Below are 18,158 nucleotides of genomic sequence, written 5' to 3'. Positions count from 1 at the left end.
TTTCTATCTCTCTCTCCCTCTCCCTTTCTCTCTGAAATCAATAAAAAATATATTTTTTAAAAAGTATTTAAAAAGGAGATTGACATGATTATATTTGTACTTTAAGTGTATAACTCTGCCAATAGCTAATATGTTATTAGGATAAGAATGAGGAGAAGTTGGAAATGTTCAAAACAGAGTAGTATAGTGGTCCAGGTGAAAATGACTTTTTATACTAAAATTGTTTAGGAGGAAACATGCAAAAACATTTAGAAGGAGGGTAAGTGGGTGACCAGTTGGTTGTGAAGGAAAGAAAAAGGTTTAGAATTATTCCAAGATTTTTGGCTTGGTGACTTACTGGTTCAATACAACTGCTTTAATATATGGGTCATAATATGGAGAGATTTACTCTAATGCTTAGAGTTAATTAGCGTCTTTATAATTATTGGAGTTCTGGGACCAGGAAACCTGGCCTCCATGTTTAGTCCAAAGTAAGAAGAAAAAGTCTAAGTACTTATTAAACATGAAAATGGGAAGAATTGTTAGTTTAGCTGAATGATTCAGGGCATACCTTTGGGTTTACCAACAAAGGGTTTTGGTGACCATGGTTGAAGAGTTTAAGTGATGTGGTGAAAATCTGATTATAGTTGGTTGAACAATGAATGAAGCCTGAGAACGAATGAGGACATGAAAATAAGGTTCTCTGAAGAGGTTTGGCTGAGGAAGAAGGGGTAGGCAAAAAGTGAGCCTTTATATTTTGTTAAATGAACAGATTATCAACAAAATGCATTATATGTTGTAGAAAGCTGGTTCGTTGCTGATTTTTTTCCTCTAGAAATAGCTGTAAACCAACTGGATCAGCTGAGCCCAGAAGAACAGTTGCTGCTTAAGTGTGCTGCAGTCATTGGTCACTCCTTCCACATCGATCTGCTGCAGCACCTGCTGCCTGGCTGGGGTAAACATAAGCTACTGCAGGCGCTGAGGGCTCTTGTGGATATGCACGTGCTCCGCTGGTGCAGCCAGAGCCAGGAGCTTCCTGCTGAGCCACGATCAGTGCCTTTTTCTGTTGAGATTATTGAAAAAAACAAAGAGGAAAAGAAAAATTCAGGTGAGCAAAAGCTGGTCCCTTGTTCTCAAGCCTGAACAGAGAGCCTTGGTGGGAATCGGGAGGGGGTGGTTGGGGTGGGGATGGAATCTGTGTTAAGAAAGAGCATCAATATCATATATCAAGGGCCTCAGTCTCTTAAAGCTTATAACTAAGAAATGGGGAAAATAATTATTTTAATCATGAAGGAACCATGGTTATAGTGAATGAATAGCTTGTATTTTTTTCAGAATTGTCTTAATTTCAAGAATTCTAACTTCTTGTTAGCACCATATGTCAAGTATTTGTGTTTTAATTTTTGGTTCAGAAAATATTGCCATCATCCTTTATTGGCTTCTAGGTCGAAATAATAAGAAAGAAGGATAAACTATTTCTAATTTTAGAAATTCACAAAGATAAATATATGTGGTACTGAAACAGGTATTCTCAAATTCTCCACATGAAAGAATAAAATTGTGACATAGAAGACCCAAATTACATAAAATCCAAAAATAATTTTCTTTTGACTTTGAAATATGTTTGGGCCTTGTATTTGAACAGAGCATTTCAGATGGAAAGAAGGATAAACTATTTCTAATTTTAGAAATTCACAAAGATAAATATATGTGGTACTGAAACAGGTATTCTCAAATTCTCCACATGAAAGAATAAAATTGTGACATAGAAGACCCAAATTACATAAAATCCAAAAATAATTTTCTTTTGACTTTGAAATATGTTTGGGCCTTGTATTTGAACAGAGCATTTCTGTTCAATAATTTGATGTTTATAATAATTTGTAATACAAAAGCTCATTTTAGGAGGAACAACTAAGAAATCTAGCCAAGTGTACTTCAGTACCCCTGATCATTTCTTCGCCATGGTACTTTGTACTAGATATGGTCACTGTCACTCTCAGATTGGTGTAAAATCCTTTATACAAAGAAGGCGAGTGGGAATTGTAAATGCAATTTCTTTAAAACTAGCAGCATGTGCTTAGGAGTTTGCTACATGGTAGCATGCAAGGACTTTAAGGGAGGCTCTCACTTAGATTTTTCTGTATTTCAGATGCTGGCTCTCCTCTCAGGCAAAAAGAGGAACTATTCCTACCTCCTCCGGAGGTGTTAGAATTTGATGTGCCTCTATTACGGGAAGCTGCTTGGGAGCTGTGGCCCAAGGCACAACAGAGAGCCCTGCATCTTGAATGTGCCTGCTTTCTCCGACACTTGGCCTGCCGCTGTGGCAGTTGCAGGGGCGGGGACTTTGTCCCCTTCCACCGTTTTGCCATCTGTTCTATCAAGAGCTCCAGAGGGTCATCCCGATTCTGCAGTTACAAGGATACTGGCTCCGTGTTAACACAAGTGATCACAGACAGATTACAGCTGCCTTCTCCCCAAGGTAAACCCAGGGGGGCAGAAAGAGGATATATGGACAGCACCTCTCTTTATTCATAAGCTCAGATCTCTTCATCCAAAAGGTAAAATCACATTAAGGTAGAAAAATAGGTAGAAAGAGCCATTTATCCCTGAAGTACCAGAGATAAGAAAAGTGTAATCTCTGAGTTAAAAGGAACTTTAGAGGTCATACTTGTTTGGGTTGGCAATCTGGGGTAATCTTTGGTAAGTTCCTTAACCTCAGTTAATTGAGAAAAATAGCAATATTATTTTATAGCGTTGTTGTGCCAGGCACATGGTTAGTACACATACATCTTAATTATTGTTTTTTATTGTTATAATTATTCCACTCAGCACACATATATGGAGTCAGTGTGTATCAGATGCGGTTAAGAATACAAAATGAATGAGCCTTGTTCCCTAAAATGATCAGTTTTTTGGGGTGATACAGACATATAGAGAATTCCAACATGGAAAAGGAGATGAAAATGACATGCATAGGGGCTGGGTACCTAGAGAAGGGGGTGTTAGCTGGCCCAAAGAATGAGTAGAAGACTCTTCCTTCAAGGAGATACTGCCAGAAGTTAGACTTGGAGCATAAGTAGGAGTTAGCTACTTCAGGAAGGTTGGATTAGTGGACAGATGTTCCCCAAAGCCTATAACCCTTCTACCACATCTCAGATAAGAGTTCATGCATCTTTGTTTTAACATTTTCAGTTCGTTTACCTTACAGGACATCCTGTTCCATTGCCAGCAGCTATTAGAACATCGCTTCTTTCATCAGGGTGAAATCTACCTTCTTGCAACTTCACCCATTTGTCAGAGTTGTGTCTTCTTCTATAGTTGAAGACAGCTATCAAGATCCAACCATTCTTCTCTTTTTCTACTTTGATAGAAGAGAAGTTGGTATTGGTGTTGGCAGGGGAGAGGGATATGAAAGAGATGGTGACGTATTGGAGGTAAAGGACTAAAATGAAGGATTTGATCTATGATCCTAATACCTCTTCTAGCTGTAACATCTGGTGTCTCTGTGAAGGTAGACCAGTAACTTGGAGAAATTGGTCATGACTGATGAACTCTATGAGCATTTGTACTTTTGCACTTTCTGAGGGGAAGAGGACAGTAACAGTGAGTGTCCTAGTCCGCTATTGTGATGAGATTATGCTATCATTCACATTTCCTATGTGGCCTTTGTTTTGAAGAGGTCATTTTCAGCTTTAGATTAGACAGCCTGATCAATCTATATGAGAAAGGCTCCAGACCTTCCCAGCACAGCCGAACCCAGAAGAGGCCTCTGTGCATGGCCATCAGCACAGGTTCTGCACAGATCAAGAGGGTGCTGCTCACACAGGCTGTGAGGTGAAGGCGCCCTGGGAATTGTGTATTGCAGTAGTGCTGCCAAACTCCAGTTTCTTAGTTACCTTATCCTTACCTGACATTATTTGTCATCAGAGAGCTGGTACTTTTTAAAAAATAATATATTTTATTTATTATTTTACAGAGAGGAAGGGAGAGGGATAGAGAGTTAGAAACATCGATGAGAGGGAAACATCGATCAGCTGCCTCCTGCACACCCCCCACTGGGGATGTGCCCACAACCAAGGTACATGCCCTTGACCGGAATCGAACCTGGGACCCTTGAGTCCACAGGCCGACTCTCTAGCCACTGAGCCAAACCAGCCAGGGCTGAGAGCTGGTACTTTTACTTAACACAAGTCCTCTTTACAGCAGTTCTCTTAGACTCCTTCCTTTTCAATCCCACCACTCATGCTTCCGAGTCCTAACTCTAATATGTAACACTAGAGGCCTGGTGCATGAATTTGTGCACCAGTAGGGTCCCTCAGCCTGGCCTGCGGGATCAGGCCAAAACCAGCTCTCCAACATCCCCCAAGGGATGCCGGATTACGAGAGGGCACAGGCCAGTCTGAGGGACCCCACCGGTGCATGATCAGGGCCAGGGAGGGACGCGGAAGGTTGGCCAGCCAGGGAGGGATCACAGGAGGGCTCCAGGGTGTGTCCAGCCTGTCTTACTCAGTCTCGATTGGCTGGACCCCAGCAGCAAGCAAACCTACTGGTTGGAGCGTCTGCCCTCTGGTGGTCAATGCACATCATAGTGACCGGTTGAGCAGCCTTAGCATATCATTAGCATATTATGCTTTCATTGGTTGAACGGCTGACTGGTCAACCGGACCCTTAGCATATTAGACTTTTATTATATAGGATGTCAACATCATTACCAGTGTATTCCTTGTTTTTTTTTTTTATCTTGGAGAAAGCCGCTGTAGAGGAAGAGTCAAATCTGGAGGATGAAGGCTGTTGAACGCCAACTAAGTAAAGTTGAAAACTTCTACTGGCCACTGAGACTCTAGTGGACTGTGGCATCATGTGTTCTCATGATTTTCTCACTAGGTCTTAGGTTTTGTGGTTCACTCTTCTGTGTCCATAAACCCAATCACATTTTCAGGGATTCCTACTATAAGAAGTAGTCATCAAACCAAGTGGATACATTATATATTTCTTTATTAACCAATAGTGAGTACCTCCTGGGATTTAAGAACTGGCTTGGAAGGTTTGAGAACTAAAGGAGTTACTATTTGAATGACAAATCGTTGCTTTTAAGGAATTTGCAATCTATTATCCTAATTTTGTGTGCAGGCAAATATTAAACCTAAACTTATAATGGGGAGGGCATGGAAATTATGTAGTGAACTAAGCTGCAGAGGAAAGATAGAAATTTAAAATGTCCTCAGTTAATTCAAACATAGGTACTAAAGATAATCATCTTTTTCTCCCTATAGATAGTTTTCCGTTCCAGACAGAACTGTCCAGAAGTCGGGAAGCCTTCACAAGTGCACCCTGCAGGTAGATGGAGATGCTGAGAATGGGCTGGAGGGGCAGAAAGTGAGACGCAGCTGACCACTAAACTGGTCTCACCTCACCTGCAGACCAGGAAGGCATCTGACCACCCAAAATCTCTATTCAAGTTAATAGAGATTTCAAAATGCAATTTTTGATTCTTTGTAGAGGAATTATTTCTTAGTGGTTAAGAAAAACTTCCAGTAGCTCTCAAATGCATTGTACACAGAGCAGGGGTTTTTATATTCAGCTATAAATTTGCCTTCTCAATTATTTTTGACCCCAACTGATATTAAAATGAACTTACACTTCCCAACCATGTACCTCTGGTTTTCAAATGCCTGTCCCACTGATATTAAATGTCCCTACCTTGAGTTCACCAGCCACGCTGTAGTCTTCTCTCTCTTATCCAACTTGATATTCTACTTTTCAAACATAAATCTATCCATATTTGACATGAATCACCTCCACACACACCTGTGTGTCTGGTTCACACAATTCTCCTTTTTTAAAATACTAAGTGGCCTCCATCTCCTTCCACTTATCAGAATGTTCACCAGCCTTCAAAGCCCTCCTCAGTGCCCACTTTTTTCGATCATTCTGTCTCAGAAAGACCTGATCTCTTTTGAACTCATGGTACCTGTGGGAAGTGCCCTGGACTAGTAGTCAGAGAGGTGAGCTACTAGGAGTTTTGAGGCCCTATATAAATCACTTAAGCTCTCTCAATCTCAGTCTCTTCATCTGCAAAACGGTAGTAACTTTTGCCTGCTGGAATGACAGGGTTATTGCAGGATAAGATGGTGGTGGTATATAAGATAATGTTCAAATGTACTGTGACAAAGTTCAAATACATTGAGATAAATGTATTATTACTTATTGCTTTGTATCACTTTGTGATTTTATTGAACACATTGTTAGTTTACTCTTCAGGTGTGGTCGTTTCTCCATTTAGTTTGTGAGGTATTAGATTGACTTTAGGTTTTTAAAAACTCTGTAATAGGACTTTGCCATTATAGATTAGGCCTCTGACTTTTAAGAGTGATGGAGGGGAAGGATAGACATAGAATTAATGAGTTCTAAAGGAAAGCTTCCTGGGAAAGTGGCTTGGAGACCCGGTAATGCCTGACAAAAATGGCTGCACCTGGCCACTCTCATTTCTTCATCTTCTCTCCACAAAGGTCAGAGGAAGAGTTCCTGGATCGAGTGAGCAGGAAGCTGGCTCAGGCCAGCCCCCAAAACGACCTGCTGACCACGAAGCCCTGTCGCTGTGAGGAAATCCTGAAGTTAGTGCTCTCGCCCCTCATCCAGCACTGCCTGGTCATCGGAGAAAACACCTGTGCGTTTTATTACCTGCTGGAGGCTGCTGCTGCCTCCTTGGACCTGTCAGATAACTACATGGTGAGCAAGCTCTGCTTTCTGAGATGAGCCCTTTTACTTGGGGATTTGATTGGGTTTCTTAACTATCAAGTTACCTGGAGAGAGAGTGGGAGCGAGGAAAGGGTAGGAAAGGGTTTAGGAGAAAACATGAGTGGGAATGTGGTAATGAGAGAACACCAAGCTGCCGGCCCTGCCCCTCCCCGGCCATGTGCAGTCCAGCTCCCCATTTCTAACTCGAAATCCAACCTGATTGAAGTGCATATCTTGACCCGCATCATATCCTTACTCCAGTCTTCACCTCTAGCATCATCTGAATCCTAATCCAGTTCCTCCATCCCTTGTCTGGTTTGAAGGCCTTCTTTTATTTGAGGAAGGCAAGCAGTCTTCGGGGCCAGCCCTCTGCATTCTCATTTTTGAAAAGGCACAAGGTGAAGATCTGTCAGTTTGAGGAGGCCACTTTCTGCCGTCTTCGGTCAGAGGTGAGAGTGGAGGTGACCTTGAAGTTTGGGTTATTTCTCCTTGACAGTTATCCTATTATTTCTTTTAAAATCCCTTTGATTTTTTTTGGGTGTGTGTTTGTGTATGTGCAGTTATAAATGTGATAATATGATAAAAGGTGCACAAATTCAAAACATGAAAATACATAATATGTAAAAAGTGAAACAACCTTCATAATCCTATGCCACCCCCAGCATAGTTAATAATCTGGCTATATGCACAGTCATATCGTTATTATTTTGTTATTTTAAAAATAGAATCATATTCCTCATTCTCTTCTGTAGCTGACTTTTATTCTTAATAATGAAGATTGAACATATTTGTGTATTGGTGTACATCAATCACAGTTGTAGCTGCCAAGTATTTCACTGTATGCATATATCAAAGTTTACTTATCCATTTCATTCTTCAGGTGCACTATGGTGAATATCCTTGGAAATAGCTCTTTCTCCTTTTGTGAGAATGTTTCTGTAAAAGAAATTTCCAGAGGTGGAAATAGTAAGGCAGAAGATATGATTTTACATTTAGTAAATATATTGCCAAATTGTTCACCAAAAATATATCAATTAGTTTTTTTACACTTCTTTACAGCCTTACCAACATCAGATACTATTAGTCTTTTAAAAACTTGCTAATACATAAATGAAAGTTATCTTAACTATGTAATATGGTACATTATTTTTACATGTTTATTAGTCATTGATTTTTCTGTGAATTGCCTAGTAATGGGGTGTAATGTATAGTGTGATGATTATAGTTAATAAAACTGTGATGTATAATTGAAAGTTGCTAAGAAAGTAGATCTCAGAAGTTCTCATCACAAGAAAAAGAAGATTTTTAACTATGTGTGGTGATGGACATTAACTTATTGTGGCAATTATTTTGTAATATATACATATAATGAATCATGTACAACTGAAACTAATACAATGTTATATGTTGATTAGATCTCAATAAAGAAAAATCACATTGCCCACATTAATATACTTAATAAAGCTAGAAGAAAAAAACCATATAGTTGAAAATCTCCCCAACCCTGTCACTTAGCCACTGTGTCCCTTCCCCAGTGTCCCTCCCCCAGTGTTATGTATCTTTATATGTGAGGTGATATTTCTGGTGCTTTCCGCAGCATCTGAATCCTTGCCCAAATGACAATCCCACCTCAGTCTAGCAGCATCACTTTCTAAACCAGAACCTTCCTCTACTGCTCACTGACAATGTGGGGGGTACTTTCTCCTTAACCCTGTTTTCTCCTTTATTTGCTCATGGCCCTACTAGTGCTTGATAGAGTAGCCAGGCTCTGCTCCAACTCAACGCACTCACTCAAGCACCTCATTAGCCCTAAGTGCACATCCCAAGATAGAAGAGCCAGTGTGTTATATCAAGGACCTTGTCCAGGTTGCTCTTCCCACATTTGCATTACTGTTTCTTATTTTCCCATGTCTAGGTCTGTTTCAACATGGGGCAGATCACCTTGGCCAAAAAACTGGCTAGGCAAGCTCTCCGACTGCTGAAAAAGAATTTCCCTTGGACCTGGTTTGGTGTCCTTTTCCAAACATTCCTGGAAAAATATTGGCATCCCCGTTCCCTGAGCCAACCTGCAGACAACCCTAGTGAGAAGTGAGAAGCTGGCGAAGTTGCACTGGTCCCCTTTAGGGCCACAGAGAAACTAAAGTAGGACCCAGCCTAGAGTTTTGCCATATTGACCTCAGACTCCTTTTTTTTCTTCTTTTTTAATATATTTTATTGATTTTTTTACAGAGAGGAAGGGAGAGGGATAGAGAGTTAGAAACATCCATGAGAGAGAAACATCCATCAGCTGCCTCCTGCACACCCCCAACTGGGGATGTGCCTGCAACCAAGGTACATGCCCTTGACCGGAATCGAACCTGGGACCCTTCAGTCTGCAGGCCGATGCTCTATCCACTGAGCCAAACCGGTTAGGGCTCAGACTCCTTTTTTTAAGCATATCACAGACAGTTCTAGTTCTGCCTTACTGCCCTAGCCAATTAGATTTAACAGAATGAGGACTTTTGTTTTGGGAGTGTGGTGTTACCTTGTCTCTTCCAAATAAAGATAGGTGTGTGTGTACATACATGCATATACAGATATGTAACTAGGTAGCAATTTAATATTTGTCTGATATAAAAATTGCTACCTAGTTATTGAGCTATAATCATTTAAAAGAAATATATTTAATCAAAATAGCAATTCAAAGAGTAAACCTTTATTTAAAAACTTCTCTGAACTTTTCCTGGTCAAGAGGGATGAGTTAAAAAGGTCTAAGAGGTTAGAAGTAGTTGGATCCCAGAAACATTTCTGAGTTTGGAAGTCTGTAGCTGGCCCACGGAGGAGTAGACTTGGATTTCTGTGGGGAGGGACAGCTGGGCACTGGTGAAGAATAAGGCATGCTAACCACCTGTGCTTCACAACAGTAAGAAGAAGTTGGCAGTCCTGCAGCAGCAGGTGCAGTGCCTCTCCCTGCTCTGGCAGCTCTATAACCTGGAGGCCACAGCCAGCAGCCGCAGGTTTGCCTGCCTGGCCACGCTGATGCAGAAGAATTCAGCCGAGGAGTTTGCCAATGAAGCCCAGGTAAACCAGTCCTTGCTTTACCCCCAGACCTACTCAGAAACCTGAAATGCTAGGGAGACAGACGCTGCCAAGTTCCTGGGTTTTGCATGGTCCCACAATAACCCACATTTAATAGGACAACACTGACCATGGGTTTGAGCAGGGTTTCTCAACTTGCAGTTTATAGATGGGTTTTCCAGGCATGAAGCCGCCTGTGAACTCACTGAACTGAATATAGAACTGTGTGTGTGTGTGTGTGTGTGTGTGTGTGTGTGTTCAAAAGAGCATTTGGGGAGTGGTGGAAGGTCGGGAAGGGGTCATAGCTTTCATCAGATTCTCAAAAAAGTTCATGATCTAAAAAAAGGATTTAAATTGCTAACTTAGGGAAAAGAAGAAAGAAGGAAGAGAAGTGTGTCTTCCTAATTTTAGCGCCTCTCTCTCTCTCTCTCTCTCTCTCTCTCTCTCTCTCTCTCTCTCTCCCATTTGTTCAACAGATATTTGATGAACACCTATTAGGTCCTGGCACTGATCTTGGTTCCAGGGAAATAGATAATACAAAAGTGAAATATATGGTATGTTAGGTGATAATAAATGTCATGGAGAAAAAATAAGTGGAGGCAGGGGGACCTGGGGATCTAGGAGTGGTGGGTGCAGTTTTAAATAAGGCAGTCAGGGAAAGCCTCACTGAGTAGGTAACATTTGGGTGCATATCTGAAGAAGGCGAGAAAGTAAGCCGCATGGCTATCTGGGAGAAGAGTGTAAGGCAGAGGGCACGGTGAATGCATAGGGCATGCCCTCTGTGTTTGAGGAACAGTGAGGAGGCCAGTGTGACTAGAGGGGACGGAGGGAAGGAGAGAGAGGAAGGAGATGAGTCAGAGGGAGGGATGGGTAGCAGATCCTGCAGGCCTTATAGGCCACTGTAGTGGTTTCAGCCTTTATTGTAAAGAAGCTGGGAAGCCTTTGGTGGGTTCTTAGAAGAGGGAGGTCAGGATCTACTTATATTTTAATAAGATTATTCTGACTGCCATAACTGAAAGGTGCAAGAGAGGTAGCTGGGAGACCAGTTAGGAGGCTATTACAACAACACAGGCAAGAGATGGTTGGCTTGGCTTGTGGCAGAGGAAGTGGGGAGGAGTGGTCTTCTCTCAAGAGAGAGCCAACAGGATTCGCTCACAGATTAATTCCAGGATGTGAGAGAGAAGTGTCAAGGATAATCCAAGGATTTGCAATGTGGACTTCCAGAGGGATAGAAATGCTCTTAATTGGGATGGGGAAGTCTGTAGAAGGAACAGATTTGGGGGAAGATTGGCTGCAAGATTTAGGACAGATTTAATTTGAGATGTCCTTAGACATCCAGGTGGAGATGTGTAGGCAGTTGAATATAAACTGAGAGAGCTCTGTGCTGGAAGTACAAATTTGGAATCATCAGTGTATAAATGGTATTTAAAGCCAGGAAATTCGGTGAGATCACCAAGAGAATGAGAAAAGGTCCAAGGACTGAGTTAATAGCTCCAGTGTGAAGAGGTCAGAGTCATAAGGAAACCAGCACAAGAACCTGAGAAGTTGCCAGAGAAAAAGGAGGGAAACTGAGAGAGCATGGTGTCCTGAAGACCTACTGAAAACTACTTTGAGAAGAGAATCATCAACTATGTCAGATGTGCACAGTTATACCAGGAACCTAGCAGCAATGCTGAAGAGCTCTAAAGAACAAAAATTGGAGACCTTAATTAGAGACAACACTGATGAGGTTTGGCCAGTGTTCTACAAGGGAAAGTCTGGGATTGGAGAAAAAGACGAGAGGCAGGTTGAGAAAATGGTTTGTCTAAAGAACAGGCAGTGAGAATAATCACATTAGAAGTGTAAGGGTGAGAAGGATATGTCTTCATAGCTGGATTGGAGGTGAGTGGTAGAGACACCAGGAGTCCTGACCTAATGAGCAGCATGGCACCAGCATGGGCGGTTATGCAGAAGAGGGATGGGATGGAATGTAGTGTAAATGCACAACCAGAGTGTTTTGCCTTATGCTCTGCCCCGCAGGTTGTCTCTACCTACGTGGCCCTCTCCCAGTTCTCCCAGAACGTGGGTGACACCGAGAAGTGGCTGCACTGCGAACAAATGGCCATTCAGAAAAGCAGCCTGTGCTGGTTCTCCAGAGAGGGGTTGTTGGCCACCGCGCAGCTCATGCAGACCTTGGCCTACACCAAGCTCTGTCTTGGCCACCTTGACGTCTCCATCAAGCTGGGTAACGGGGCTTGGGGCTGGTGGGCCTGAGGCCTTCAGACTCACAGCCAGACCTCACAATGCTCTTACCTCCTCAGGTTTTCAAGCTCATGAGATATGCAGGCACCTCCGGAAACCAACTCTGCAGAATCTGGTTCTCTCAGTTCTCTTTAGATCTGCATTTCTCAAGAAGAAGTATTAAGATTTTTTTTTTCATTTCTATTCATTGCTTAAGAGGGGAGGGTATGATCTCCCATAGAAGATGAGATGAGAAGAGACAGCTGTTCATTTCCACAGCTGTCTCTTCTCCTGTTACTACAGGAAGCACTATCTTAGGTGTGGGGGTTAGCAGTGGGAAGCACAGTCTGAGCTCTTTTTTTAAAATAAATTTTTTTCTTCATTTTATTTTTTTCCATGTTCATTTATCCCCCTATACCCTCTTCTACTTCCACCTACCCCCACTCCCCAATCCCGCAATCACCACACTGTTGTCTGTGTCCATGAGTTCGTTCTCTCTCTCTCTCTCTCTCTCTCTCTCTCTCTCTCTTTTCCTTTAGGGGGGTAGAGAATTGTAGTAGTTCAAGACCCTGGAAACTGTCTTAGAGGCATTTTCCCACTTGTTTTGCTTAGAGAGAGCTCTGGTCCCAGGTACAGATGCTCTCTGTATAAATAGAGCTGTGGAGAGGAGGTGCACGGGATGTTAGGCTGCTTGGAAGGTGTAAGATCCCCTCCCGTCCTGCACTGTGCTCCCCACTCCCTAGCTGGTCCCAGTGGCTCTGTCTCTTGGCAGATTTGATCTGTGTGTCCATGTGCTGGACAGTCAGTGGGCGCTCATTTCCCAGGGTCATGATATCCTTGGCCTGGCCTGCTTCTATTCCGCTTGCTTAGATCTGCTGCTCTACGGGAAAGGTAAATCTTGTGCATGGCTCTTTTGTACTCCTGAGGGATTCAGACCTTAGATGGGGCCTGAGGTTGGGAACACAGGCAGTCATGAGCTGGCCCCTGGCATGGCCTCTGCTCCCAGCTCCTGGCTCTGCAAAGTCTAGGAACCACATTGTGATTCAGGGGTGTCTGCCTTACATATACCTCCTCCCCTGTACCACACACCTTCGAAGCCAGTTCCTACATGGACAGCTTCTAGTAGCCTGGCTACCTTATCTGTCCACAGGATTGCTGTGCCGGCCCTTTGGAGAGTGTCTACGTTTCATTCAATACTATGAGCATAGCTGCGTTCTAACCTCTCAGAGCAATGTGATGCTGGGGGTCCACTCCTCTCTGGCCATGTGGTAATGTGTGGTGCCAGTCTTACTCCGGGTCTGTGGGAAAGGGTAGAAGTTTAAGGACACTATGAAGTCATTATTTCACATCTCTGACCCACTTCTAAATACTGTCACCTCCCATCCCCCTCTTATTAGAAGAGATCTTCTTTTTCTTCAACAGGTCTAGACCTATAGGTTGAGGGTTAAGTTTGGGGTTACATGTAAGTGCTAGATAACCCATGGCAAGGCTGAATATCAATAGTCTCCTTTTAAGTTTTGCTTGCGACTTACATGCAAGAAAGTAACTTGTATGCGAATTAGTAACCTTGGCCACTTCCCAGCATCACAATTCTCACTATCAAGGAGGTCTCAGAGCTTTAGAAAAGGAGGCTTCTATGAAATAACCATGGTTAGTAAGCAGGGGACAGAGCTCAAGAGCTGCGATGTTTTTCCCTCCAGGTTTGCCCAGGACTCAGAGTGGAACCTGTTTGAGTACCACTTCTCCAAGGCTCGCCAGTTGGTGAAAAGAACCAATGCCTCACTGTTTGGTTCACATGGCTTTGTCCGGTTCCTAGAGTGCCATGTGCTGATGTTACAGAAAGTGCCAGAGGGTGTCTTCATGCACATTCCCCCAGAGACTCCGAGTCAAGTCTTAAAGGTACCTGTTTCTCTACTGTCCTTCAACTAACAGTTAAGGTAGCGTTTGACCCTGTGATACTCTTTCTGCCACCTGCATCTGTCCCTTACTCTTCTCTTTGCTGCCTGTCTCTTTTGTCCCCTTGAATTCTTTTGTCCCTCCACCTAGAAAGTCTTTCTGCCTACCTCACGTACCCTCCCAGATATTCCTGCACGTAGGTCAGGACTGGATCCCAAAGGCAGGAGAAACCTTTGCACAGCTACTGCCCAACACCATTGAAACGTTAACCATCAGCCCTTCTCAGTGGACCCGTTCTGGCCAGTCTTTAATTTGGCACATCTCCCTACAGCCCTGCTTTCTAGTTCCTCTGTTCAAACCAACTTTTTGTGCCTACTTTGCCACCAATAACTCATCCTTGTTCCCCCAGCCTGAGTGAGCGTGCTGAGTGGGGGCCGTTGTAAGTGCTGACAGAGTGGGGTGGAGGGAGGGAAAGTTCTAATCCCTGAGCTAATGGACCCTCCTTTCCTTTCAGTACTTTAAGGAGTTCTTCTCTCGATGTGTGACCTGCCCTGTCTATCACCGGTGGGTCTCAGAGCTGAAAGCCTCTGTAATGAGATATGGAAAGAGAGAAGTCATGTCCTTGACTAACATCATCAGTCCTTTGGACACCTGCTTGGCCAGTATTTGGATAGAGGGAGAATTCCTGGAGGAAAACAAGTCCTTTGATGGAAATTTAGCAATACAGAGTAAGCATTCCTTCCTGGAACCCTTGTCTGAGAGACACACAGACAGTCTCCAGTTCCTACTCACGAGCAGCCAAAGGCTTCACCTCCAAAGTAAGAAGGGACACACAGGTGTAAGGAGTTAGTCCTTGCTCCAGAGGTGGTTACTGTCTTCTCACGAGTGCTGGGCCCAGCCTAGACCCATTGCTAAGTAATGTAAGAGCCTCTCCCAGGCCTTTGTTCAGCGTCTGGAATCCTTAAGTGTAGGAAGTTCCTCCTTGGTCCCAGCTTACACAAGATCGTTCTCTCAAAGGTCACTAAGGGAGAACGAAGGCCTTAGAAATCACAGTGTAATGTCTTAATGTCTGTGAAGGTAAATGGTAAGATATGAACAAGAAAAAGAGGGGAAGGAATATGGTATCTTGCCTCAGGGCCCAGCAAATCGGCTCCTTTTGCAGGGTCATGAGTTAAATCTGTAATTGCTGAGAATATTCTTTGTGTTTGTGATCATCTTTATGTTCCTGGTTCTAGGGTTTGACAGAGTGACTGATGTCAAGGAGAACAGGGATGAAGAAGAAACTCAAGAATGTAATATTAAAACAAAAAAAATCATCTGAAGGGATCATGATTCTCTTATTGTATATAACACAAAGAAATGCCTCAAGTTCTTCTTTTTAAGATACTGTATATTTTAATAAAAGCCTGTGTTTCTGGCCCTAGCTGGTTTGGCTCAGTGGATAGAGCATCGGCCTGTGGATTGAAGGATCCTGGGTTCCATTCTGGTCAAGGGCATGTGCCCAAGTTGCCCACTCGATCCACAGTGGGGGTGGGGGCGTGCAGGAGGCAGCCAATCATTGATTCTCCCTCATCATTGATGTTTCTACCTCTCTTCCTCTCCCTTCCTCTCTGAGGTCAATAATGTCAGCAGCATTATTATTCAGTTAGTGAACAAACTTTACAGGAAGAACAACTAGGTGCCATCCATCTATATATATAAAAGCCTGAATGACTGAATGACCGATCGACCAGTCGCTATGACATGCACTGACCACCAGGGGGAAGACACTCAATGCAGGAGCTGCCCCCTGGTGGTCAGTGTGCTCCCACAGTAGGAGCACTGTTCAGCTGACCAATGGGTGCCAGATGCAGGGCTCATGGCTGGTGAGTACTGCTGTGGCGGTGCGAGCCTCTCCCGATTGCGACTGACTGGGCATGAGCCCACAGCAGGCACAGCAGGGCTGGGATAAATGTTCTGGCAGGCAGGAGTGGTAGGCGTTGGACTGCCGGTTTTGGCCCAATCCCCACAGGCCATGACAAGGGACCCCACTGGTACACAAATCCGTGCACTGGGACTTTAGTTTTAAAGTAAAAACACATAGTATAGTCTATTTCCTACTCATGAAAGGCCATGTGATTGGCAGGGGCTCTTCTCTCTTTGTGACAGGGACCCAGGTTTTCTCCATCTTGAGAACCACACATGGCTTCTGAATCAGGGATAGGAAGGGGTGGAGAAGACATACCGACTCTTAGTGGTTCCAATGGCAAATAGACCCCTTCCATTCAAATTCCCATTTGTCAGAAATCAGTCCAGTGGCCCCACCCAGCCACAAACAAGACCAGGAAGTGTAGGGGAGCACACAGCTACTCAGGAGCACCGATCGTGTGTGCCACCCACCGGTCTACATTTATATCTTTCTGCAGAATAACTATGCCAACTAGCTATTAGCACTAGTCTAGGGCCTGGGAATACAACAGGAAAAAAATATAACCAGTCAAAATTCCATACCTTCACAGGACTGACTTTCTAGTAGAGAAAGAGGAATAATTAACAAAAATGTCTAGAGCGTATTAGTTGGTGATAAATATTATAGAGAAAATAAAGCTCAGGGACAGGGGTAGGACATGTATTAATGTGGAGAAGAGGGGTGGGTTGTAGTTTTAAATTGATCAGGGAACGCCTCACTGAGAAGGTAACAGGGAAGCAGAAACTAGGGGTGAGGAAGCCAGTCATTTGGGTATCAGGCCAAAGAGCCTTCCTGGAGGAAGGGACACATGTGAAGATCCCACGGCCAGACAGGGAGTGCCTGATATACGTGCTGAATGGCAAGGAAGCCAGTGTGGTTGCAGTGAGCATGCGAAAGGGGCTGGGGTAAGTTTGGGGCTCTATAGACTACAGACTGTGTAGAACCTTCTAGGTGACTAGGTCTGTGGGTTTTGTTCTGTGTGATATAAAGCCATTTGGGAGTTTTGAGCAGAGGAGTGATGTGATCAATCTGGCTGCATGGGGATAAGGGTAAAGGCAGGGAGACCAGTTAGAGGTTATTGCCAAAGTTCAAGTGAGAAATGGCAATGGCTTGGACCATTTCCATCACCTCAGAAAAATGAGGGGAGAAATTTTAAAGGGGAAAGGTGATGCACGAATATGAGATAGTTATTAGCAAATAAGGTCTTAGCATGAACTCAGTAGTAATATAATTTATCATTACCATGAGTCTGATATTCTATTCGTTGGAACATTTATTCAACACCAATGGCACTGGGCCTGCTATTAGGCACTGGAGACAGGAAGGAGACCTGACCTCTGCCTTTGGGAGGCCTTCAGTGTAGCAGGATTATAGAGATAACAAAAAATATGATGTCAACACCAAACACAACCACAGCTGTAGCAATATAATCATTCTATATTTATGATGGGACTATTAGCCTGCACTTATTGAATATTTTCTATGTGATAGACATGCCTATGGATATTATTATTATGAAATATATTATAATCATTATATGTGGATGTTCTCCTTTGTAATCAAACTAGACTTCTACACAGTTAGAGAACTAGTGGCTAAAAACCTAATATAACAGCCTGAAAGTATTGTTTTTGTGCTCTATAAACAGACTGTGAAGGATTTTGCCTCCCTAGTATCTACCAAAAGTCCATTCCAGAAAATGCATGTGCCATTTTTTTTTCCAAGTGTCTTCTTCGCTTATCTACACTAATAAAAGAGAAACATGGTAATTGGCGTACGACCGCTACCCTTCCCATTGGCTAATCAGCATATCCTTATGCAAATTAACTGTCAGCCAAGATGGCGGCCGGCAGCCAGGCAGCTGGAAGCGAACATGAGGCTTCCTTGCTTCAGTGACTGCAGACTCCAACGTTCCCCGCCTCACTTGCCGGCCTCTGAGTTGCAACTCTAAGCAACTATGTACTATGTTGCAAATAAGAAGCTAAACAAAACCCTAGAAACCAGCTTTCAGCCTGCCGGGATCTCAGAGCTGAAGTTATACATTGTTTCGATTATAGAATGGCAAACAAACCAGATACGAAGCCTCAGAGCTAGAGCCAGAGCTAAAGCTGGCCCAGAATAAAATTAAAAAAAGAGAAAAAAAAGGAGCGGTTGGGAGCTTCAGTCAACCCACCAGCCTGAAAACAGCCCTCAGCCCCTCACCCAGACTGGCCAGGCACCCCAGTGGGGACCCCCACCCTGATCCAGGACACCCTTCAGGGCAAACCAGCCGGCCCCCACCCATGCACCAGGCCTCTATCCTATATAGTAAAAGGGT

General features: G+C 43.5%; 1 protein-coding gene across 1 annotated transcript; it reads left to right on the top strand.

The window, feature by feature from the left end:
- Positions 1 to 752: 752 nt before the first annotated feature.
- On the top strand, positions 753 to 15,307 carry LOC102242436 (adenylate cyclase type 10-like). The gene is made up of 14 exons (XM_014533023.1): positions 753 to 1,087; positions 2,132 to 2,461; positions 5,256 to 5,319; positions 6,492 to 6,711; positions 7,044 to 7,169; positions 8,636 to 8,808; positions 9,624 to 9,780; positions 11,797 to 12,001; positions 12,078 to 12,174; positions 12,770 to 12,888; positions 13,148 to 13,265; positions 13,698 to 13,896; positions 14,408 to 14,621; positions 15,129 to 15,307. The coding sequence occupies exons 1-14, from the start codon at positions 976 to 978 to the stop codon at positions 15,212 to 15,214; spliced, it is 2,220 nt and encodes a 739-aa protein (XP_014388509.1). The 5' UTR covers positions 753 to 975; the 3' UTR covers positions 15,215 to 15,307.
- Positions 15,308 to 18,158: the final 2,851 nt, after the last annotated feature.

The sequence above is a fragment of the Myotis brandtii genome, unplaced genomic scaffold (genome assembly GCF_000412655.1).
Source record: "Myotis brandtii unplaced genomic scaffold, ASM41265v1 scaffold929, whole genome shotgun sequence".
Lineage (NCBI taxonomy): Eukaryota > Metazoa > Chordata > Mammalia > Chiroptera > Vespertilionidae > Myotis > Myotis brandtii.
This window is presented reverse-complemented; position numbering and strand designations above follow the sequence as displayed.

Coding starts and splice junctions, on each gene's coding strand:
- LOC102242436 (XM_014533023.1), top strand. CDS start 976: ATGCACGTGCTCCGCTGGTGCAGCCAGAGCCAGGAGCTTCCTGCTGAG. Junction 2,462..5,255: donor ACAGCTGCCTTCTCCCCAAG/GTAAACCCAGGG, acceptor TTCTCCCTATAG/ATAGTTTTCCGTTCCAGACA. Junction 12,175..12,769: donor TCTGCATTTCTCAAGAAGAA/GTATTAAGATTT, acceptor GTCTCTTGGCAG/ATTTGATCTGTGTGTCCATG.